This window comes from Callionymus lyra, chromosome 4 (genome assembly GCF_982586985.1).
Source record: "Callionymus lyra chromosome 4, fCalLyr1.hap1.1, whole genome shotgun sequence".
Classification (NCBI taxonomy): domain Eukaryota; kingdom Metazoa; phylum Chordata; class Actinopteri; order Syngnathiformes; family Callionymidae; genus Callionymus; species Callionymus lyra.
In genome coordinates, this window is record NC_141821.1 from 24,336,923 (window position 1) to 24,360,849 (window position 23,927).

At 42.0% G+C, this 23,927-nt stretch overlaps 3 protein-coding genes across 5 annotated transcripts in view; 2 read left to right on the forward strand and 1 right to left on the reverse strand.

Annotated features, from left to right (window-relative positions):
* Positions 1-363: 363 nt before the first annotated feature.
* sycp2l (synaptonemal complex protein 2-like) lies at positions 364-8,393 on the reverse strand. Its single transcript, XM_087789275.1, has 23 exons — positions 8,275-8,393; positions 5,324-5,443; positions 5,139-5,252; positions 4,943-5,041; positions 4,764-4,788; positions 4,624-4,703; positions 4,339-4,427; positions 4,234-4,268; positions 4,010-4,152; positions 3,900-3,952; positions 3,797-3,842; positions 3,645-3,737; positions 3,498-3,567; positions 3,275-3,417; positions 2,551-2,590; positions 2,441-2,487; positions 2,316-2,379; positions 2,192-2,241; positions 2,083-2,125; positions 1,314-1,394; positions 854-1,005; positions 700-794; positions 364-628 (listed from the first exon to the last, which is right to left on the reverse strand). Exons 1-23 carry the CDS (start codon positions 8,365-8,367, stop codon positions 364-366), a joined length of 2,040 nt encoding a protein of 679 aa, XP_087645401.1. The 5' UTR covers positions 8,368-8,393.
* A 432-nt stretch (positions 8,394-8,825) lies between these two features.
* Positions 8,826-15,635, forward strand: gcm2 (GCM transcription factor 2). The gene is made up of 8 exons (XM_087789281.1): positions 8,826-9,059; positions 9,808-9,871; positions 9,938-10,126; positions 10,192-10,304; positions 10,365-10,490; positions 10,548-10,804; positions 14,834-15,050; positions 15,109-15,635. The coding sequence occupies exons 1-8, from the start codon at positions 8,967-8,969 to the stop codon at positions 15,373-15,375; spliced, it is 1,326 nt and encodes a 441-aa protein (XP_087645407.1). The 5' UTR covers positions 8,826-8,966; the 3' UTR covers positions 15,376-15,635.
* A 4,875-nt stretch (positions 15,636-20,510) lies between these two features.
* LOC148082168 (receptor-type tyrosine-protein phosphatase mu-like) overlaps positions 20,511-23,927 on the forward strand; it is a 52,621-nt gene continuing 49,204 nt past the window's right edge. For 2 of the 3 annotated variants that reach the window (XM_087789279.1, XM_087789280.1), the window contains exon 1: positions 20,512-20,753. In XM_087789279.1, the coding sequence (XP_087645405.1) occupies positions 20,675-20,753 (79 nt within the window). In that variant the 5' untranslated portion in view covers positions 20,512-20,674. Of the gene's footprint in view, positions 20,754-23,927 lie in introns of all 3 variants that reach the window. The other variant, XM_087789278.1, reaches the window with a different exon arrangement.

Here is a 23,927-nt window from a genome sequence, read left to right on the forward strand (position 1 = left end):
TACTCCTACGAAGCCTTGGTTCTCTCACAGAAGAATCACATGAAGGTCCATTCATCCCATTCACAGCAGGAGGTCTGTATCTCACTCTGTGGTTCCTCTCAGACTCCAGACTCCTCATTAGTGACGGCACAGTTGTGGATTCCTCTGGAGAGTTCCATGTTTTTCAGCTCAAGTTGCTTTAACGAACACAAACACGCCCATCAACACAACAGTCGTCGCCACACAAACATCGTCAATCACCACGACGGTCATAATTCATTATATTTTAATTCACTGAAACTTGGTTGGGATTCAGACAAATTGTTAATTTATTTTCTAAATCAGGAACACAACTGAAGACTTAATCCTGAACAGAGGTCTAGCTCAGTCTGCAGAGTCCGAGGCCAGTGTGTGGACGATAGAACCAGCCTGTGTCTGCGCTGCACTGAAAGGATTTGAATCTTGTCTCTTCTGTTCACCACAGAAAACGCACTGCTCGGACTGAGAAGAGTTGGGAGTTAACAGAGGAACACTTGGTTTCACCTCAGCAACGGTTACCTGGATGTCATTGTTGTTGTTAGTCAGATTCGTGGACCCCTCTTGAGAATGAAACACGTGATCTGCATCAAAGCTCTGAAAGAGAGAGATTCTACACACATACACACAGATGATTGACATGTGGTTGCCAAGTGTAGTTTAAAGAGTGAGTGAAAGCGCCACCTGTGGCGGTGGACGTCCTTGAGTAGGGACGTCACAAGTTGTTGACATTGATTCAGAGACTTCAGCAGCTCATTCTCCACTTTCTGCCAGGAGTCCTGTAACAAAGTGAAGGGTTGAGGGTGGCAGGTGTTAGAGGGCGATATGTAGTTTGTACCTCGAGTTGACATCTGAGGTTTTGCAAATGTTCCTTGAAGCTTGCAGTCGTGACATTAAGAGTTGGCTTCTCATCGTCTCCCACAGGAGTGTCTCCCTCAGACGGGCTTGCTCTCTTTTCGGGCGACAAGTCTGGACTATCCATGTGTAGTTCTAGCAGTTTGGACAGACAGAAAAGGTTTGATGTTGCCGTTGTCTGAGAGAACATTGGTATTAGAAGGAGATAAAGTGGCCCTGATCCACCTCATATAAACATGGCAATAACAACACATGACTTAATGTCTCTTTGGTGCAACAGTCAACGCAAACCTATTTGTGTTGATGTTTGGAGCCAGAATTAATAGGTTTTGTTTGCGTAGCTGTGGTGATATATTTCTTTCACCGTGTTGTATACTGCTGTCATGTTGTTGTACTTGATGAAGAAATACTTCACAACAATGATGATCTAAAGACGACAGAACCTGGAGACGCTGACGTGCTGGCTTTATCTCGTCCTCTTTTCACCTCGGGAGAACAAACATTTTGACTGTCCGATAGGAAACCTGAATAAAGGGAATTAGTCAAACATCATCATGTTTTAATATAACTTTATACATACGTGTTCATAATGTTTGAATATAACTTTATATATACGTGTTCATAAAGTTTGAATATAACTTTATACATACGTTTTCATAAAGCTTTAATATAACTTTATACATATGTTTTCATAAAGCTTTAATATAACTTTATACATACGTGTTCATAATGTTTTAATATAACTTTATACATATGTGTTCATAATGTTTTACTATAACTTTATACATATGTTTTTATAATGTTTTAATATAACTTTATACATATGTGTTCAGAATGTTTTACTATAACTTTATACATATGTGTTCATAATGTTTCAATATAACTTTATACATATGTTTTCATAAAGTTTTAATATAACTTTATACATATGTGTTCATAATGTTTTAATATAACTTGTTCCATTGATGAGGGCTTTTTTGAAAAAGATGCACATGAGGAAACTGACTCAAAGTAACCATGAACCTCTTCTCTGTAACCAAAACCACACCTCTAGCCTTGACACGGGGTTTGTGAACCTGCCTCTGAACATTTTAATCTGTTCAGAACCTAAACTACTGATGGTTGCAACATAAATATGTGTTGCAATTTTTAACCACATGTCAACAAGTCACTGAACTGCAACAAAGGCATTGTTTGGTTTGTTTTGTGTACCTGAGTCTGAAAATACTCGTTTCCTGGTCCCTGTGACGACCTGCTGAAGCACTCCGTCAAAAACCTTAAGGTGACGAGTGATAAGCCGACAGCTCGTGATGTCACTCACCATAGTGCCGTTCCTCTCTGGTGTCACAAGATCCTGTTCCAAGGGAAGGCCTGTGTACGAGCACAAGTCGAGATGAGTAAGTACCTCAAGGACCCTCCGACCATAACTGGATCAAGGATCCGACCTGACTGATAGGAGGCTGTGGATGGAACCACGAGGTCAAAGAGGACTTCTGCTCTGCTCTTCCTCTGTGGCACAGAGCATCTTCAGAATCACTTCATCAGTCATGGTGACCGACAGAAGTCCTACCTTAGAACCAGGGTTGGCCTGCTTGTTGCTCGGGGACAGAGGGAGAACTGGGTGTTGAAGTTATTAGTTAATGCTTCAATGAGGGGTCGAAGGGTGAAGGATTTGCTTACCTTTTAAATATTGAAGACATTTTCTGCTGTCCTTTCCCTCCTGTTTACACAAATAATGAATCAGCTTCTTTCAAAGGCACCTTTCATCACGCCCCTTTAAACGCCACATAAGACTTCCATAAACCTTGAACAATCGAATCAAATGTTTGTAGGGTTCAGATGTGTTTTCAGGACCATTTAGAAGTCCGAGATAGCTTTCTGACATTAGTAGCTCAGAGAAATCGGCTCATTTAAAAGGCTTCTCTCCAGATGCGAAACCAACAGGCTTTAGGACTTCTTCTCAATCCTCCTTAACAAAAATGGACTTTAGTGTAACCTGCACTCGATTATTTTTGCCACGTTTGTCCATTTTCTCTTTTGTTGGCTGGGATGTGGTGATTAGAATTCTCATTTCCCAAATCTTCCCAAAGGAATCACAGAAGTATCAAGTTCCAGCCTGACCTCTAAAAAAAAAACGATCCCCATGCACATTTCAAAACGGGATTTGACCTTGACATCATAAGGTGAACTTGAGTGTATGACTAAAAACTACTATGAAGCATGTATTTGAAACCCTGAAACAGGCCTTAGTGGTTGACAAGATGCTGGTGTGGCTGGAGAACAAAATGAAGGAATGAGGACCAGAGGGGCCTCATGATGACCGTCAAAGACAACACGCCGACTCTACACATGAGGGGGATGTTGAGTTTGAGGACCTTAAGTGGAGGAGTGTGGATGTACGTACCGGAAACACTGCTTCAAGAGATGCCTCAATGTCTTTGTGGTATTCTTGGTTGAAGTAGATCTTCACTGTCTGGCCTGTGTTGCCCAGGTGACTGATCGGATAGATTAAGTTGACACTTAATACAGAGCATGGGCCGGAGAGATCTATGTGAGAAAAAAAGAAGGACAATATCACCCTCCAACAGACTGACACTTTGATGACCTAAACACTGAAGCTCACCGACCATTCTGAATCTGAAAATTGTAGTGGTCCACGTTTTCGTCAGACAGATGAACAGAAGTCCAGAGGAAACTCTGGTGCACAAAACAAAAATAACTCAGAAGGACTTTGAGCTTGTGCTGGTGTGAATGCCTCACGCCCACTCACATACATTAGGGTCATCAATAAAGAAGGTCACAGATTTAGATCCTGTGTTGAAGTCGATCCAAAACTGCTCCAAAATCTCCTCTTTGGGTTTAAAGAGCTGGGGATGATGACAATGAGGAGCAGGAAGTTGGCGGCAGAGGAAAGACGTCCAATCACCTCGTTGGAGTCCATGAACACGTGTCTGCAGGGAAAGGTTTGGATTCTGCAGGGAGCAGAGAACATCAGGGCTGGTCTACAGGACACTGATCATGGGTCTCACCTCTTCTGGTCGCTACGGCAACCGTTGACCATGTTGAGAAATCGCCGGCAGTCCTGACACAGATGAAGGACAGAAGCTAAGAAGCAACAAACGGGACAGAAGATACTCACCACCTCAAAGTTTCCATCTCTGATGTCACAGAAGGCCGAGCAGAGTTGAGGGTTGAAGAACCAGAGAGGGGCTTGATGCCGTCTCTCCTTACGTGGACTCAGTCGACACAAAGCCTCAGAGAGGCTCACCTGCAGCTCGTAGTCTGAAGCAACGAAGACCAAGGATAACTGAAGACCAAACCAGAGTCCGCTAACACTTAGAAAGACCCAACAGTGAGACTCACCTCCAGCTGTCAAAACCTCTTCTGACAATTGTGACCTGCAAAGAGAAGGAAAGCACGTGCATGTGACCGGCAACAGGTGTTTCTGCGAGTGTGTGATGGGTTTACAGTGTTTGCGCTTTGTTCTTCTGCAGCTGGATCTTCTTCCTCTTCTCTGGACTCAGACAATCCAGCACAGCGTTGAAGGTTCTGACAGCCTTTTGAGAGACAAGTGGCCGAGATTTATCAATGGATCTGTAAACACCAGTGTTGGGAACTAGTTCCTACATTAACTTAGCTCATTTTAAAAGTTATGAACGGAACTTTGTTCAAGTTCAGGACATAGTTCAGCCATGAACCACTTCATGAACCATCTTCCAATGAACATGTGGTAGAACACGTGTGAACACAAACCTCCAGGCGCAGGGAAAAATCCATTTCTGGTTTTAGAACTGACTCCATCAACTGCGCCAGAACCCCAGAAAGCTGGTGGACTGAGACACACTCAGTCAGGAGCAGCAACATCTTACTGTTCCTACAGTCAATGAACTAACCTGGAAGTGACGTTTGACTCAGACTCTGAAACAAAAGAAAGATTAGTTCTCATGACATCAGGTCATTCACTAATTTTCATTCCATTTAAATGTCAAATCCATTTTTGATAGCTTGATAGATTGTTTAACTGAACACAATCAAACTCAGGTCAGAAGAAAGTGTGAAACCAGAGACTCACCAAAAAATAATCGAAGAAATTTTCCGTCAGACAGTGAAGTGTTTTTGTCGGAGTGTCACAGTTTAGATGCTGAGAGACAGCTCGGAACCAAAAACAAACCTGGAGAAAAATAAAACAAGAACGTTGTGTTAATACGCGGGAGTGCAAGGATGAGGATGACGGATTTGACAAAGTGAGTAAAGAAACTGGGAATCACTTTTGCAGGCAGTCCAATCTGGACCAGCGCCCTCTGCTGGTTGTGATCTTCCGTCATCATCCCCAGGGCCTTCAGCAGGACGGAAACTTTGTTGAACTCTGAACGACTCAGCAGCTGCAGGGTGGATGACGTCTTATGGTCAAACAGCACCATCGCCTCGAAATAATGAACGCCGACCACGTTACCTTGGTAACCAGCTGGTCCAGCTGCGTGCATGCCACGTTGGTCAAACCATCGAAGTTGATCAGCGAGACCACCCCCGTGGGATCCCCCCGCTGCAGACAGTCGTCTATGAGGGTCTCCATCTGCGCAAGCACACACACACGCGCGCGCGCATCATTTCATTGTATTTAAAATCAAACCAGACTTGGTGCAAATGCAACATGAAGAGTTACACAACTCAGATGACTTCATCTCACAGTAATGTCAAGGACTGTGAGAGCAAGTCTCTGGATTCCAAACGTAAAACTGGACCATAGGCTTTAAAACACATTTCCAGACACGCGAGGAAGGGATACAAACATTTGCCCTTTCTCTCATTATACCTTTCGAAGGCTTTCAAGATTTTTCATTTTACATAAATGGACGCTGATGGGCTCGAATTTAATCTGGTGTGCAATACCATTTCTTGACAGCAGGGGGTAATGGAGTGACGCGAGACACTTCATTTCAATCATTTTCGCCAGTTGTTCTGAGGACACGCGCGTGAATGAACTGGTCACTGGACACGTTAACCACGTGTTAATGATGCATACACGATTTACTTTTATTAAATTTCAACTCTGAATCTACTTTCTCTTTATTTCTATTTGTTCTTTTCTCTGTATTTCTCTTTGTTCTTGTTCTTATTTTATTTTGATTTATTTATTATGAAAAATTGCTGTATTTGCTGTGGCTATTGGGAATAAACAATTTCAACACAGATCAATAAAGTTCTACCTTACCTTATATCACGTGATATACATTAAGAACGACGCCGAGAAAAGCACGTGTTCCTTGTAATAGTTTGTTTTCCGCGCTCTTAAAGTTTCTTTATTCTACTTGAGATACACGACATATCTCGGTTAAAAAAAAAGAAAAGAAAAAAGCACTTCCACTGAAGCACAGTGACTGACAGATGGATTTTCGAAAACACGTTTGACACAGATATCACGACTGTCTGCTGATCTTTTTTTTTCTGGATCATCATGCATTAAAACAAAGTAGAGTATTTGTCTAATTTAATAAAATTAATTAAAAACGAGTATTTGCTCCGGTTGATTTTCAAAACAGTTTTGTTGATTTAATGTCGGCTACAAGCAGTTTAACCAAAACAAATCGGGCGAATCACATGAGTTTTAGCACAGACTTGAATCCACATGAGTAAAAATGAGAAATACTTAATGTATTTTTTTTAAGTCTCACAAGAAAAAAAAAAGCACAAATACGTTTGCTACAAAGCGGTCGCATATCTGGAGAATATATAAGGATCAATTTAACCGAATATGATTTAAAAAAAAAAAATTCTAAACCAATAGAAATCACTACAAATGTCCCTTTAAAAAACGAATAGTTCCATATTCAGGAGCGAAGAGGCCCGAGACTTTCATCACCGGAAAACCATTATAAAATAATAATAGCGATTATAATAATTCATCTTTTATTTAACCGTTAAATTATTGGCACGATCACGTCAATGTCTGCTGGTCCTTCACACACAAGGCTCTGCACCACAAGAGGAACATCCGGGCACTCAAACCCGCAACTCCGGGCGTTTTTGATGTGGGGGCCATTTGTTTGGAGCCACGGTTTGATTGCTGACAGTTATAGTGTTCTGTTAACTTATATACAGTAGGACGACAGTGCACTCGAAACGGAAGAAGAAAATATAAATAAAAACAACCAGAGAAATGAGGCCAGTGTGTTGTGGTTTTTTAACAGTAATATAACGGTAAAATAAACGTTTTGTTTTTGACGGAGCTCAAACTAGGCTTTCCGGGGCCCTTTACACACCGGAACGAAGCTTTTGCGCATTAAAACGTAAAATACATTTTTATTATAAGAATGTGTTTGTTTTTTTAGCATGGCGGTTGAGATCACTGTCCCTTGTGCGCTAAAAAAAATAAAAAATAAACTCGAAACGTTTCCAAACAAGACGGTTGTTTTACCATCCTGGCAGGGTGTGCGGCCTCTGCTCGTCGACGGGTCAGGAGTGAGAGGTGTCATCTGGTACCAGAACCTGGTTCCGACACACCTGCGCTCATCAGTCGAGCATTACGTCACAACTGTTCATTCAACCGTCAATTCGATATATTTTCAGGGCCCACACATGGACACTAACGTTCGAAGGAAAACACCAAACTCAATAAAATGAGATCAAATAATAATGTGCATTAAACATTACACCACTGGAAAAAGGCAATCGGAGTGACAGGTGTGTGCGCGTGCGTGTCTTCGTGTGACCGCTGGTCGATCCAATGACATCTTTCAGCTCAACGACTAAATAGGCGGACCTTATGACAAAGAACTGCAGTTTCAAATTTGAACTTGGCTTCTGATGTTCGTCTCAACATAACAGATCTTACAGGTTGTTTATTACAAAAAACACATAGTTCACGATTCACATGGTTTCCGAATAAAATCTCGTTCCTACTTGTATTAAAAAGTAAATTAAATAATCAATGAGTTATCAAATTCTACATGAATGCAATTGTCGGAACAGAGAAACCCCTAACACAATGTTCATTGCAAAGGAATATGTACATACTTAAATATTGACAACCACTTCACTTCTTTATCATGCATATGTGCAATGACATTAAAAACTTTTCTTGACAATATAACACATCTGAAGATGTTTCAATTTCTTTTAAAAATGTTTTTGTTTTTTTTAATGGTAATGTGACTTAATGGACCCCATGTTTCATAACACTGTGATGCCACTAAAATTTGTAATTCGTAAAATGTAATGTCATGGGACACGTATACAATATTAAGACGTCCAGGCTTTTCCCTGATTTTCTGGGACTCCTGTGTTGTTCTCGGTGTTATCTTGATCTTTAAATATATATTTTATTGAGTTTTGTTTTGATTGTTTTAGCGCTTTGTGACCCTGGTCTAGAAAAGCTCTATATAAATATAAGTTACTTATACATACTCTTCCACTGGTCAGCATGAGCCAAGATCCACCCCTGGTATACAGGACATAGCCAAAAACGTATCTCAGTGCTTCAGGATGAGGACTAGTCATGACCCATAACACAGGCCTCTTCTCAAGTGCTCGTCGACCTTAGGTCTGAATTTTTTCTTCTCTGGTTTTGCATTTATGTGTGTGTGTCGATGCCCCTGCATATGCCTAGGATAAAATATAATTTAAGACCATCGCTGATTTCCAAGTATGTCTATGAAGTATATTATGATTATTTGCATGTGCTCGACTTGTGTTTATTTGTATATAGTATCGTATGTGTACGTGTATGTTAAAAAATAAAAAAGAGTGTATATTAAAAAACACTCACTAGGGTTTGGGGGGTCGTGCGCGTGCGTGTTGCATGTGCGTGTCTTTTCTAATTGATGACTAATGAGTTGTTTGTTTTGGGAAAAATATTGGGATGTTGACACAAAACACGCAGCTGCGTGCACGCGCAAGAAAAGAAGACACACACACTCCGCCTCCCCTGTGACATCATCAATACCTGATCCAGTCACTCGAACCTGAGACGCACCGGAGCCGCGCGCGTGAAGTGGCACCCTCTTCTGTACATCTTCCCAGCGCTGACCTCGAGATCCAGGTGTAGGACGGACGAGGATCAGGACCCCAGGCTGAGAACCCGCGACCCGGAGTCGAGGATGTCACGAGTGGAGGAGCGAGAGCAGACGGACTGCGTGTGTTCGGTCGGCATGAAGTTGACTTGGGATATAAACGACCCCAAACTCCCACAGGTACTACTATTATTTTAAAAAACATAACTTTCCTCACCATTAAGATGAAATTAAATACGAAAACCCTTTGAAGAAAAAATTGAATAATGATAAGACGCAACCTGTATTCAAAAGGATTAATAAAAAGTAGGATAAATAAAAAATAAATCGTTTTATGATATTCTCTTCATCGTCCAGTCTGGTCTGCTCAGGATATACGAACAACTTATTATTAACTTAGAATGTACTTATAGAAATGTGAACGAATGATTCAATGATCATTGGATTGATAGGAAGGCCAGGCACCGCTGAGTTTGCGCGTGGATGCGCGAGCGAGTGTTTTGGTTTCGCTGGAAACAAAAATATTAAAACCTGTTTTTATTGTTTAAGCAACAAAAAAAGCGAGGAGTCAGCTGGTTCACACGCACGCACCAGGTCACCGTGACAATATATTCTCGCAGGGACTCGGGTCCGAGTAGAAGATGTGATTCGAAATGACAAAAGCCAGAAATTTAATACACTTTTTTTTCGTCTTAATACATTGTACATTTTAAATTGTATAGAATATAACTCGCAATTTTTTGGCATCAATTTAATTTGGGATATTGTCTTTGTGAAATTTTAATGAAAATATAAATGGTTAATAAAATGTTGGTGATGTTAACTGGTCGGTGGTCACTCAACGCGGCCTTGAAGAATGAAAGTTGTCACCTTTTATATTCTATCAAAAATATAATTCTGTGTGTCCATGTGTGTATGTGTGTGATAGGAACCCTCTCAGTTCGACAGATTCCAGGAGTGGACCGACGGTTACGTGCGTTACATCTACACCGGTGAGTGACTGTGTGGCTTTCTGTAAGTAGAATCTCATCCATGGTTGATCTTTCATTCTCAATCAGCGGACGACAAAAATGCCCAGCGACACCTATCGGGCTGGGCCATGAGAAATACAAACAACCACAACTGTCAGATCCTAAAGAAGTCTTGTCTAGGCGTGGTTCTGTGCTCCCGGGCCTGCTCGCTACCGGACGGCTCCAGACTGCAGCTCCGACCCGCCATCTGCGACAAGGCCCGGCTGAAGCAACAGAGTAAGAGGCGACTTATTGTACACCTCGGCAGAACTTGTGTTCCTGAACACATTTTTATGTTTCAGAGAAGGCATGTCCAAGCTGCAGTGCGGCACTGGAGTTGGTGCCCTGTCGAGGTCACAGTGGTTACCCAGTCACCAACTTCTGGCGGGTGGATGGGAAGTCCATTTTCTTTCAGGTCAGAACCAGTGCCGTCAAAAGGCCCCTTGTTCGTTCATCTGACATGTTTTATGAACAGGCTAAAGGAGTGCACGATCACCCCAGACCTGAATCCAAGTCAGAGACAGAAGCCCGCAGAAGTTCGGTCAAGCGACGGGTCACCTCACCGCCCTTCCTGTCTAAGAGACGTCTGCTGGACCCTCAGGTGAGGAGGTGTAACTGCTTTTGCTTCTACAGTGGCTCATATTTGCCTTGTTTCCAGGCCCTGGGACCAGCTCTGCTCTCCTGCACCGACCCACCGGACCGCATTTCATTCATTGATCAGAACTTTCAACAGCACTACCCGACTTTCCAGAGCCCCGAGCCTTATTACAACCCCCATAGCGCTCTGCAGGATGCCCCGCCCACTTTACAGAAGGCTTCGAATCCAAGACTGTTCATGAGCCGACCAGGGTACGAGTTCCAGGGTTACCGCAATCCCCCGACGTATCCAGTGGCATCGGAGCTTTGTGACCCCAGGTGAGTGCTGTATACTGTGCAGCAGTGGACTGTGGTGTGACCCTACTCATGATAGGGTACATGAAGTCATACATTGGGAGTGATGTAACTAAACAGATGCCAGTGGATGCAAACAGAAGGTTTTCTGCTGTGACCAGCTGGGAGGGAGAAGAGACAACAGAGTAGAACAGAAGCAGACGATTCCTGTTAGGGCCATTAACCTTGGTGTTATCTCAGGGTCATGGTGACCCAGAGGTCCAAAAAAAAGGATTCAGGTTTCCCTTGTGTTTGCTCTGGATAAAGGTGAACAACATCTGACATTGCATATGCATTTCTGGAAGCTAGGGAGGGCGATCAACTTGATCCTGAGAATACACAAGGGATACCACAAACACATTTGTTTTCAGCCTCCGGGTTACCTTGACCCTGTGATAACACAAGGGTTAAGAAGAATCTAGATCATTACAGAGAAGTATGCTCCATCCTAACCTATAGCGGGATGACTGAAACTGCTCCTAACTATGAGTCTGAACTATACAGGAGAGTTGGTAACACAGCAGAGCAACTGAAGGCCCTGGCTCCATATCTACATTTAGAGATTTGTGGTATAACTAATAAATCTGAGTTTAAGTAACATCCTAGAGGCATTTTTGGATTAGATCTGTGATGTATGTTTTTGCTAGACCATGTAAAACTCTGTAGGTTAAGAGCAAGATTTTAAATTGTATCTTGATTTTGCTGGAAGCCAATGTTCAGAGGACAGCACAGGAGAAACGTGATCACGCCTCTTAGTCTTAGTCAGGACACGAGCTGCAGAGTTCTGAATGAGCCGAAGAGTTCTGAGAGACTTTTTGGATCATCCTGGCAGAAGAGAATTACAGTAGTCCAGCCTGAAGGTGACAAACAGCCAAGGATGAGCTTCTCAGCAAATAAAGGAATTGCCTGATTCACAAATTGAAATTGATGTTACAAATGTGTTAGGGGGCAGCATTGATATTTGTTTTATGTGTGACTTCAAAGATAAACCTGGTCAAAGCAAGATTCTTTACAGTGGTAATAGCAGTAGGAACAAGTACATTATGAAACGCTAGATTATTAGTTAGAGATTGTTGTGTTTCAGGACATTATATCTCTAATAAAGGGTTAGAGTTGTGTTAGCTCATTACTTGCATTTGCTTCATATATTAATTCAAGTTGGTGTAAGGTAAGGTAAGGTAAGGTAAAACTTTATTGATCCCTCAGGAGGTCTCCTTTGGGAAATTGTTTTTTACCAATAGCCAGCAATTTTTCATAAACAATAAAAAATAATACATAAAAAATAAAATAAGAAGAACATAAAGAGGAAGAACAAGATGACACAATCTAAGTCTAAAGACAAAGACAAAGGACATAGGTCAAGTAAAGAAAAACAACAAATGTAATAGTATGTGTCACCAACATACTATTACTAATAATATGTATACAGTATAGTGGTGGCTGGTGAAAATTATTGTTGGTGGGACTCTTTGTGCTAGTACATGTCTCTGTCTTTATGGGTCTGAACTAAGGAAATAGACAGAAATCAACACTTTGACAGCTAATGAATATAATAATTAATGTTTATTATGTTCCTTGTTGGGATAGAAAATGCAAACACATCTTAATCCGAGACACATTGATTATCGCAAATTATGGTAATGTACGATTGGCTGAGTTATTGACACTTGACACACTCGATTTGTCAAGTTAAATCAGCCAGGTCAACGGAAGGTGGCCCTAGCGCCCCATGATCAGAAGCCATTGGCAGGTCATAGCTGACCTTGTTCTGTAGTGTCCAGAGTTAACATTATGATGAAGAGTCAACCCATTGATGAGTTGAGGTGAGGACCACGAGATGGTCTGAAGCAGATGTGATGATGAATACTTGATGTGTTGATGGAATGTCAATATTACTATGATAAATATATTGTTTGATGGGGAGTTGATGCGATCATGTAAAATAAATGTGAAGATAGCGATTGGATGTGATTATAAAGACTTGATTTGATGATGAAAAGTTATCGTTTTTATTATGAAGAGTTTATCTGATGATGAAAAGCTAATTGAATAAATAATTGATGTTATAAAGAAGAGTTTTTTAGTAATCATCAATGGTTGATGTAACGACAAAACGTTTTTAATAATGAAAAGTTCATGTGATGATGAGGAGTCAATGTTGTGATGAAGAGTTAATGTGATTATGAAAGATTGATGATGAAGAGTAAACTAGATGATGAAGAGAAGACCATGTGATGATGGAGAGGAGACACTGTGATGAGGAGTAAACCTGATGATGAACAGTGAATATGAATATGAAGAGTTGATCATAATAAGGGCAAATGCAACAGTGAGGAGAATGATAAGAAACACTTGGAATGATGAAAGACAGAAGCGATGATGAGGAGAACATACAGTTTGATGCTGTGGAGATGATGTAGAACAGATGATATGATGAAGAGAGTAGGTGACTTGGATGAGTTGATTCGATAATGATGAGATGTGGTGATGAGGAGAGGGTGTGATAGTGAAGTGCAGGGGTGATTAAGGGAAAGAAAATTTGATGAGAAAGATTCTTAGGCTAATTGTAAGGTGTCCTAAGAGAGACAGAAGACCCCCACGAGAATCTTAAAATGTCCAATGTTATTTATTTGTATAGTTCGCAGTGAAAGTATCATAAGAATACGTGTCTACATTTGTACTCGAGTCTCCCAGTGATGGGAGCACTGTTGTCCAGGATGGCACCTGTTTGTCTCCCAAACAAACAAACAATTTTTTCAAGTCAACCACCAACACGTCCATATGTCATTAAGAATGGTTTTGCTATTCTTAACGTCTTGAATGTTGTAGCTTATCTTAGAAGCTGCTTTGACTTATCAGCCAATCACGTGCTGCTTGATTTGCATCAAAATATTTCACATATCTTTTCCCGGTCTTTCCTGACTCACATGTTTAAAATGTTGAAGTCTTCTTCTGCAAGATGCAGCAAGTCCTTCATCATGACGGTGTTTTGAACTCAGCAAACGAGAGGTTACGAGAGCGGAGCCCATTAAATATAATGATGGGCTTCACTCCTCCAGTCAGCTGTAATCACGGCCTCTTTGTTTATACAACGATTCCCTTGGAGGTGGAGACTTCCAGGATTGATGATGCGTGGTGGTTGACCAATCCCAGCAGAGTGGGCGTGGTTATGGTAAACAAGCTTTCATCTCCAGAAAAACAAATAGTTTACAGTAGGTGGGCTTAAGATCCTTTTCTAATGTAAATGTTTAAATGAAAATAGAGTTTTGTACAAAAAGACACATACTGATAGACTTTAGACTTTCTTGTATTGTCATTTCACAGAAACAATAGAAGTCCAAAATCTTTTTAAGACACCCTAATCAAAACATTAGTTCCCCATTAAGTAGACGCCACTTGAAGCATATGCTTTTCTTTACAATGTTCTCACGTACAATACAAACCAAGTTTTGACAGAGAAGGTTCAGCCACCATCGGGACTTAATTTGCAGACGTAGTTTTAAAAAGTTTAAAAAGCTTCTCAGTGGCTTAAACCTTTCTTTGAATCGACAGTTCTGTTCACAAATTTCATGGACAGAATTTATCTGTGTGCCTTGGTGACCACAGGCTTTTTGCAGACAATTTTCTGCCCAATGCAAAGTGGCCATGATGAGAATCATCTTATCTAAAAGCAGAACCACGGTCCTTAGGCAGAAATGGGTGAAATGTCCTTCCAAAAATAGAGCTATACAAGTGTATTAGGGTCTAAATCACGTCTGAAGATTGAGTGAGATTGACATGCTGTGTAGAAAGAAGTCATGATTTACAATGCATGTTCCTGCTCTCATCTATGGTCACACTGGAGCTTGGCTTAAAGTGAAAAAACTAGTCCTCATAACAGAGAGGAGGCTCTGTCACCTTTTTGAATACCCCCTCCCTGCTACCTTAGAATGTTCTCCATGAGTACCTACCGTGTTCTGGTGTTGTGATCTGAGTTCCTGTTCTACTCCCAGCTGACCCTAGTCATGTTCTCAGGCTCGGACCGGTGCTCGCCTCCTCGTCTTCATCCGCCGCGCCACACTCTGCCAATTTCGACTGCCAATCAAAGACAAACTGGAAAGAGCTGCTCAAGACTGGCGCCCCCTACGGAGACCACACGCACTACTATAGTGCGGAATATCCCTGCCGTTACCCCAACAATGGCCATGGATCACCACCACCTCTACAGACCATCATCACCACGACAACCAAGGTGAGTCTTCTACAGACGAAGGCGTGGGTTTTCAATGCTAACATCTCCGTGTCCACAGGTTTCCTACCAGCCGTGCCCTCCTTCCAAACCCTCCAGTATTCCCGGGGTGCAGGGACTCTCCGGCATCGCTCCGTCAGCACTGGACGACCCGTCGCCGTACTCCGCGGAGGTCAAGGTCACCGACGAATGCGGAGGGGTCATCAAATCGCTGTCCTTCCAACCTGAACCTCAAAGTAACAAACCGGACCGTGATGGGCCCGAGTACCGCTTTTCGTGCTACTCCAATTCCCACCCGACCAGTTCCTATCGCTATGACGACTACTGACCTTTTTACCGGGGCAAAAATGTCAGATCCAGAATGGACGTTTGTGCGATTTGACTGTCAATCATTCTGATGATCAACTGTCTTATCATGTAGCTGTTAAAGTAGTAAAGTAGCTTGGTTACCTATCAAAACAGACACTAACTTGTTTTTCTCCTCACATCCGAGCTCAGATGGTTAGGACTTTCACAGTCACATGGTTCGTAGTCGCTCCTCTGTGATCAGGGATGATATAACTCAATAAAAGCAGAGTGATTGTTGAAGCTATACTATAGGTTTGTGTCGGAGGCTCCACCGCTAAACTTGCTTACGGACGAGAAGTCTGGAATTCTTCTGAGAGAAAATAAAAGATGAGAGATTCAGTTGTCACGACTGATTGGCTGGCAGGGCAGGATCCAGGTGAGCTGCGTGACGGAAGATAATCTGGTAACGTGAAACTTTCAACAACAATCTTCTCACGCTGTCGTTCCTATCTTCTGCTGTCTGATCTCCATCGCTGGAATCTTCTACATAAATCATTTTTGACATTCGACACTGCCGACCGCACGGTTCCAAAACTTTAGCCGTCGTGTTTATATTATCGTCTGTCTGAGTTTCTGTCTGTGAGCAACTTCAAGTGTGAAGAAAGTGTGTCGGGATGATGTCATCGTGCATAAGGTCAACCACCTGTGGGGTCAACGTTTGGTCAGACTACTCCTCTCCTCCAATCAAAGTCTTCTCCGAGTCCCTGTCACACATTGCATTGTGGGAAATTTGATCTGTTATTTGGCCTGGGACCAGTCAGACCTGTATCCGTTTAATCTGTCCATCGTCTCTTGGTCTCATCCCGAGATTATCTTTCCATCTCCTGTAAGGAACTCACGTACACGTCCTCGCCGTCACGCCCGAAACCCCAGAACTGCCGCCGCCAGAACATGCCGGTCCCTTTGATGTTTCTCCCAAACAACGACTGCTAATGTAGCAGACGATCCGCTCGACTGACATGGCAATGTAAACTACACACAATCTGCAACAGGTGTGTGTGTGATTCTCTTCCTGCACACCTACTATCAATCACCCTGCACACCGGCTGTCAATCACCTGCACACCGGCTCTCAGCCTTGCTAGCTGTCAATCACCCTGTTGTTTGTCTAAAACGCTTGTGTATTTGCGGGTGTTACTGTGTGGTTGTGTTCGGAGGTGTGTTTGTTTGTAAGTGTGCGCGCATGCTGTGTGTGTGTGTGCGTGTGTGAATGTGTGTGTACTTGTGTGAGTTTAAACATCAGCCAGACACATTCTTGCTCTGGATCGCTGACGAGGACAAAGACACACAATCAATCACACCATTGTGAGTGTCACAAACACACACACACACTCCAAGCCAACGTCATCACAATCTACCTACATTCGATTGGCTGATCGTCACGTGACCTGCATATGAGTTATATTTCACAACTCTGACTAAGTCCACACACACTTACTATCACTCTCTTACACACACACACATTATCTTTCTCACAAATACACCCACACACTCTGTCTTTTTGTGTCTCTCACTCTGTCTCTCACAAAAGTCACTCACACACATGCAGATAATTATAGTGATGGTCTGATGAAGCTTCATGAAGCAGTGTCATTATTTTCAGAGTCCACTAGATGGCGGTCTCTACATTATTTTCTTTGTTTTGAACAAGGAGACCCTCTTGAGGGATCAATAAAGTTCTATCTATCTAATGAAACATCACATCATTTGGTGGCACCACCTTCTGACCTCTAAACAACATGACACTGCCTTCTGAAGCTTCATCAGCTCATCACTAAATAGTTACACACTCTCTCACACTGTCTCTTATACAGACACTAACACATAAACTCTATCTTTCTCTCACACAAACACTTTTCACACACACACACACACTCCCTTTCTTTCTCACTCACCAACACACTCACAATGTCACTCTCTCTCTCAGACACACACACATCTACACGCCGTCTCTAGCTCTCACAGACACTCACACACACAACACTCTTTCTCACACAAACACACACTCCCATATAATGCTGGTACTTGGCAGCAGTTGAAAGCTGCTCCTGGTGCATTATGGGGGGCCAGTCGTCCTGATCGCAGGTGAATCAGTTCCCTGTGTGCACGAGTCACGTGCACGGTAAACAGTAAGCTGTACATCCTGAGGAGAGAGTTGATGTTTTGACCCGACAGTTCTGAGGCTCTGACCCAGCTGTGCAGGTGAATAGAGGGATGAACAAATCTACCTCTTGATGGTGGTGGAGCTGAAGAGCCTGAGAGCTGCTGAGTACTTGTGCTGCTTTAATCTATCAACATGGACGTCTGACACACAGCTGAGATCCACCACCTCGCTACTCGCCCCCTTGAGTGCCGCAGGCTCATCTGTTCATTGACAGTCTTTTCCGATACATGTCTAAATAAAGCTGTGACTTTCTCACGTGAAGCGCTACTGCAGGTCAGTCAGGGACCGTCAACAAATTCATTTTTGTCAAATAATTTGTCAATAGCTACAATTTAAAGTCATTAAATGAATCTTCATGGGACATGAGACAAATTAAGATCCCTGACCAATATTAACAACTTTTTTTTAATTAATAATAATATTAATATAATTATACATTTTATTAAGTCAGAATCCGTTTTTCATTGTCAGGGAAAATAGATAGACCTAATAAATCCCTCTTGAGATCTCCTTCAGAAAATTGGGTTTCCAGTACAGAAGTTGATAGTTTCATAAAAACCAAAACAAGAACAAATGCAAATAAAAAAAACGATGTGCAAGGCATGACAAATGCAAATATAAAGAACATAAAAAAAAAAAAATTAACATAGAATAAGATCATCTTTTCACTCCACTCCTGACCCCAAATTCAGACTTGTAGAATCTAATAGCATGAGGTGTCATGAGTCTACTGTTCCTCCTTGTGTTTTCCGGTTTTATTGTGAAATCCGCTCCCTTCTGTGTCTGTGCTAGTCTTACTTCCCCCTGTCTGAGTAGTAATTGTTCCCAGCCGTGTCTCGTTAGTCCCGCCCCCAGCTGCTGCTGATTGCTCCCCTGTGTTCTTAAACCCCACTCTCTGTCACGTCCATTGTCTTGTTGTCACCTTTTCCCAGTAACCAGTCCTGCCATTGAGTATTCCTGCTTCCCTACCCTGTCTCCTTACCTTGTCCCGATCAAGACTCCATTCCTGCCTGTTGTGTTCTCGATCTGTTTCTGCACCTTGACGCCGAGTTTGCTAACCCCTGCTTTTGCCTTTTGTTGCTGATTCCTGGACTGTCTGACTACGCCTCTGCCTTCCCCACTTATTAAAACCAAGTTTCTGCAATTTACCTCTGCGCCTGGGTTTCTGCATTTCCTGTCGTAACACGAGAAATTAATGAGTCCCTGAGTCTATTAGTGTTGCATCTGGGGAGGAGCATTTGTGCTCCATCTGCTTCTCTGTTCACTGATGACAGTTTTCAGAGGATGACTGTCATCATCATCAAATGAGATATCTAAGGATCACTGACTTGTATTACAGCACAAAAAAATTATATAATATAAGTTGATCATTTTATAATATTTTCCTCATTTCTCCTCAATATCTTTCAGGAAATGTGACCAATTGAATACAAATCTTCAGTGGACACGAGATACATCTTCATCACTGACTTATAATACAGAATGATTACTATTATTAACCAATTATTTTTATCATCATTGTCCTTATGTTTGTAAATAGCTTCCAAGAACCTTAACCTTTTGACTCTGAGTCAACTTGATATCTTTCAGGTCAGTGGTGAGTTTGACTGATCCAGTGGCAGAATCACCTCGTCCCATTGGAACTGCAGTTAGGCCTAGAGTGATGCAGTGGTAGCCCCACCTATTATCCAGCACCGTGGCGCCACCTAGCAGGGGCAGAAGAAACTACATCTAAGGAAGAGCTGGAGATTAAGTAAAAAATATGAGCTAGTAGGCTTCTGGTGTTTGTGGAACTAGATGCTGCAGTTGCGATGATCTGCAGATGGGTAGATTTGTCTCACTTTTTAACTGACACTTTTCCGTCTGTTGCTTCTTTTCCTGACCTTCTGGAGAGGATCAGGAGTCACCACCCGTCAGATGTTGAGTCTCTCCACTGACATACCAGCCTCTGCTGCCTCAGAATGATCAGCTTATACATCTCCTGAGAGGGAAGTCACAGGGTTAAACCTCCAACACCGTTTGCTCAAGTCTTGCTGTTCGTCCGCTCGGGACTCCCAGGAGTGATCGCGCCACCTACTGGCCGCGGGGTTTATTTCCCAGCAGCCGCATTATTAGAGCTTTGGCAAAAGTCACGTGCGTGAAGAGGGCTTACGTTTATCTGTTATAGTGACGTGTCTGTGCAATTTGTTTTTTTTTTTAATGTAATTAAACGTTTTTAAATACGTTTTTCTTTGTGTTACGTATTTGCAGATCGAGTGAGGCATCTGTGGTCATAGGTAGAAATACACTTATATATTTGTTAAAGCTTTTACGCATCTGTGACAGCGCAGCAACATTAAACACCACCAAAAAACAAATTGACGTTCAAGTTTAGTCGAGCTTCAAGTTCGGCACTGACAAGTTACGAACACAAGGTGGCGACAGAGCATTTCGTGAACGACCCCTTGGTATGGAGTTGAAGATGCCCCCCCCCCTCACCAACCTTATCGTCCTCTTCCACTACGTCTATTTTTTTTCTCTCTTTTTCTTTCTCCTCTTCTTTTCCCCGTTCTGCCTGATCCTCCTTAAATCCGTTTTCTCTCACTGTCTTCTGAACTTTTTCTCCGTTTAACAACTTTTCCGTTATGATGGGTTTCATCTCCATCACAGTCCCGGCGAGCCAGGGGGGTCGCTGTCCTTCTGCGCTGAACTGATTTATTCCATGTTGACCGTTTACTCCACAAATAAATCCTTGACTTGCCAGACTGTCATCGGTCCAACTCTGGAACCTTCAGTGAGGTTTGGACCAGGACTTGGTCTTTGATTCCACAAACATCAACAGCCACCTGGGCGACCCCCCCCACACCCCCCACCCTCCCTCCTCTTCCCCCCAGAGCCCTCCAAACTCCCCCACCTCTCGTCCTTTTTTCTCTATGACGTCAGAGACTGTCTTCCTCAGGAAACGGGAGGAAAAGAATCAGGATCTCAGAACGGGAGCGCGCGTGCGTGTGAGTGTTACGTTCTGACAGGAAGGGAAAAAGAAAAGCCGCAGAGTAGAGGAAAAGAAAAACTACCAGGGGAAGGAGGACAAAGAGAACCACCGCGAGTTTGTGGACTTCCTCGGCGGAGTCTGGAACATGGACGCTGGAACTTTCCTGCTCCCTCTGCTGCTGCTCTCCCCGGGACTGGCGCAGACCGGCGCGGAGCCCTTCAGAGGTAAGAACCCAGACCCAGGAGCGGCTGAGACTCACTTCAAACTTCAGATCTGCGTCCACTGTAAGGCTGCGGGTCTGGGAACCATGATGAGACCCAAAGTTCCGGACCTGGATCCCAGGGTTTTGGATCTGGCGCTCCCGAGTCTGGAGCTCTGCTTCATGGCAGAGTTCAAGTCTACAGTGTGTGCGTGTGTGCGTGCGTGATAGGTTGTGTCCTTTTTCCCCCCGTGTGACAGTGTTGGTTTTCGGTTGTCTCATTTTTTTAAATGTATGTGAAGGTGTGCGCGCGCGCGTACCTCTCTGGGTGTGTGTTGGTGCGACTGTGTGCGTGTGCGTGCGTGTGCGTGTGCGTGTGTATGTGTGTGTCTATGGGAATATATAGTATATATACTATATGCGTGTGTTTATGAAAGTGTATATCTGAGTGTGTGTGTGAGTCTATGTGAAAGTGTATATCTGAGTGTGTTATTACACATGTGAGTGTGTGTCTATGTGAAAGTGTGTATCTAAGAACGTTTGTGAGTCTATGTGAATGTATATCTCTGAGAGTGTGTGTGAGTCTATGTGAATGTTTGTGTCTGATAGTTTGTGTGAGTCTATGTCAATGTTTTATGTGAAAGTGTGTGTGAGTCTATATGAATGTGTGTATCTGATAGTTTGTGTGAGTCTATGTGAATGTGTGTATCTGATAGTTTGTGTGAGTCTATGTCAATGTTTTATGTGAAAGTGTGTGTGAGTCTATGTGAATGTGTGTATCTGAGAGTGTGTGTGAGTCTATGTAAATGTTTAATGTGAAAGTGTGTGTGAGTCTATGTGAAAGTATGTATGTGATAGTTTGTGTGATTCTATGTAAATGTGTATATTGGAGAGTGTGTGAGTCCATGTGAAAGTGTATATCTGAGTGTGTTATTACACATGTGAGTGTGTGTCTATGTGAAAGTGTGTATCTAAGAACGTTTGTGAGTCTATGTCAATAGGTATATGTGAAAGTGTGTGTGAGTCTATATGAATGTGTGTATCTGATAGTTTGTGTGAGTCTATGTGAATGTGTGTATCTGATAGTTTTTGTGAGTCTATGTGATTGTGTGTATCTGATAGTTTGTGTGAGTCTATGTGAATGTGTGTATCTGATAGTTTGTGTGAGTCTATGTGATTGTGTGTATCTGATAGTTTGTGTGAGTCTATGTGAATGTGTGTATCTGATAGTTTGTGTGAGTCTATGTGAATGTGTGTATCTGATAGTTTGTGTGAGTCTATGTGAATGTGTGTATCTGATAGTTTGTGTGATTCCATGTGAATGCATATATCGGAGAGTGTGTGTGAGTCTATGTGAATGTGTGTATCTGATAGTTTGTGTGAGTCTATCTGAATGTGTGTATCTGATAGTTTGTGTGAGTCTATGTGAATGTGTGTATCTGATAGTTTGTGTGAGTCCATGCGAATGCATATATGGAAGAGTGTTTGTGAGTCCATGTGAATGTGTATATCGAAGAGTGTGTGTGAGTCTATGTGAATGTGTGTATCTGATAGTTTGTGTGAGTCTATGTGATTGTGTGTATCTGATAGTTTGTGTGAGTCTATGTGAATGTGTGTATCTGATAGTTTGTGTGAGTCTATGTGAATGTGTGTATCTGATAGTTTGTGTGAGTCTATGTGAATGTGTGTATCTGATAGTTTGTGTGAGTCTATGTGATTGTTTTTATCTGATAGTTTGTGTGAGTCTATGTGAATGTGTGTATCTGATAGTTTGTGTGAGTCTATGTGAATGTGTGTATCTGATAGTTTGTGTGAGTCTATGTGATTGTTTTATCTGATAGTTTGTGTGAGTCTATGTGAATGTGTGTATCTGATAGTTTGTGTGAGTCTATGTGAATGTGTGTATCTGATAGTTTGTGTGAGTCTATGTGATTGTTTTTATCTGATAGTTTGTGTGAGTCTATGTGAATGTGTATATCTGATAGTTTGTGTGAGTCTATGTGAATGTGTGTATCTGATAGTTTGTGTGAGTCCATGTGAATGCATATATCGGAGAGTGTGTGTGAGTCTATGTGAATGTGTGTATCTGATAGTTTTTGTGAGTCCATGTGAATGCATATATCGAAGAGTGTGTGTGAGTCTATGTGAATGTGTGTATCTGATAGTTTTTGTGAGTCCATGTGAATGCATATATCGAAGAGTGTGTGTGAGTCTATGTGAATGTGTGTATCTGATAGTTTGTGTTAGTCTATGTGATTGCGTGTATCTGATAGTTTGTGTGAGTCTATGTGAATGTGTGTATCTGATAGTTTGTGTGAGTCTATGTGAATGTGTGTATCTGATAGTTTGTGTGAGTCTATGTGAATGTGTGTATCTGATAGTTTGTGTGATTCCATGTGAATGCATATATCGGAGAGTGTGTGTGAGTCTATGTGAATGTGTGTATCTGATAGTTTGTGTGAGTCTATCTGAATGTGTGTATCTGATAGTTTGTGTGAGTCTATGTGAATGTGTGTATCTGATAGTTTGTGTGAGTCCATGCGAATGCATATATGGAAGAGTGTTTGTGAGTCCATGTGAATGTGTATATCGAAGAGTGTGTGTGAGTCTATGTGAATGTGTGTATCTGATAGTTTGTGTGAGTCTATGTGAATGTGTGTATCTGATAGTTTGTGTGAGTCTATGTGAATGTGTGTATCTGATAGTTTGTGTGAGTCTATGTGAATGTGTGTATCTGATAGTTTGTGTGAGTCTATGTGAATGTGTGTATCTGATAGTTTGTGTGAGTCTATGTGATTGTTTTTATCTGATAGTTTGTGTGAGTCTATGTGAATGTGTGTATCTGATAGTTTGTGTGAGTCTATGTGAATGTGTGTATCTGATAGTTTGTGTGAGTCTATGTGATTGTTTTTATCTGATAGTTTGTGTGAGTCTATGTGAATGTGTGTATCTGATAGTTTGTGTGAGTCTATGTGAATGTGTGTATCTGATAGTTTGTGTGAGTCTATGTGATTGTTTTTATCTGATAGTTTGTGTGAGTCTATGTGAATGTGTATATCTGATAGTTTGTGTGAGTCTATGTGAATGTGTGTATCTGATAGTTTGTGTGAGTCCATGTGAATGCATATATCGGAGAGTGTGTGTGAGTCTATGTGAATGTGTGTATCTGATAGTTTTTGTGAGTCCATGTGAATGCATA

Bases quoted from the DNA above. Each gene is read 5' to 3' on its own strand.
- sycp2l (XM_087789275.1), bottom strand. From the start codon at position 8,367: ATGACTAGTCCTCATCCTGAAGCACTGAGATACGTTTTTGGCTATGTC. The intron at 4,428-4,623 runs GTTTGTGTTCAC...GTCTCTCAAAAG, and splicing joins ATTTTTCCCTGCGCCTGGAG to GCTGTCAGAACCTTCAACGC. The intron at 4,269-4,338 runs GTAAACCCATCA...TTCTCTTTGCAG, and splicing joins AAGAACAAAGCGCAAACACT to GTCACAATTGTCAGAAGAGG.
- gcm2 (XM_087789281.1), top strand. From the start codon at position 8,967: ATGTCACGAGTGGAGGAGCGAGAGCAGACGGACTGCGTGTGTTCGGTC. The intron at 9,060-9,807 runs GTACTACTATTA...TGTGTGTGATAG, and splicing joins ACGACCCCAAACTCCCACAG to GAACCCTCTCAGTTCGACAG. The intron at 10,305-10,364 runs GTCAGAACCAGT...TTTTATGAACAG, and splicing joins GGAAGTCCATTTTCTTTCAG to GCTAAAGGAGTGCACGATCA.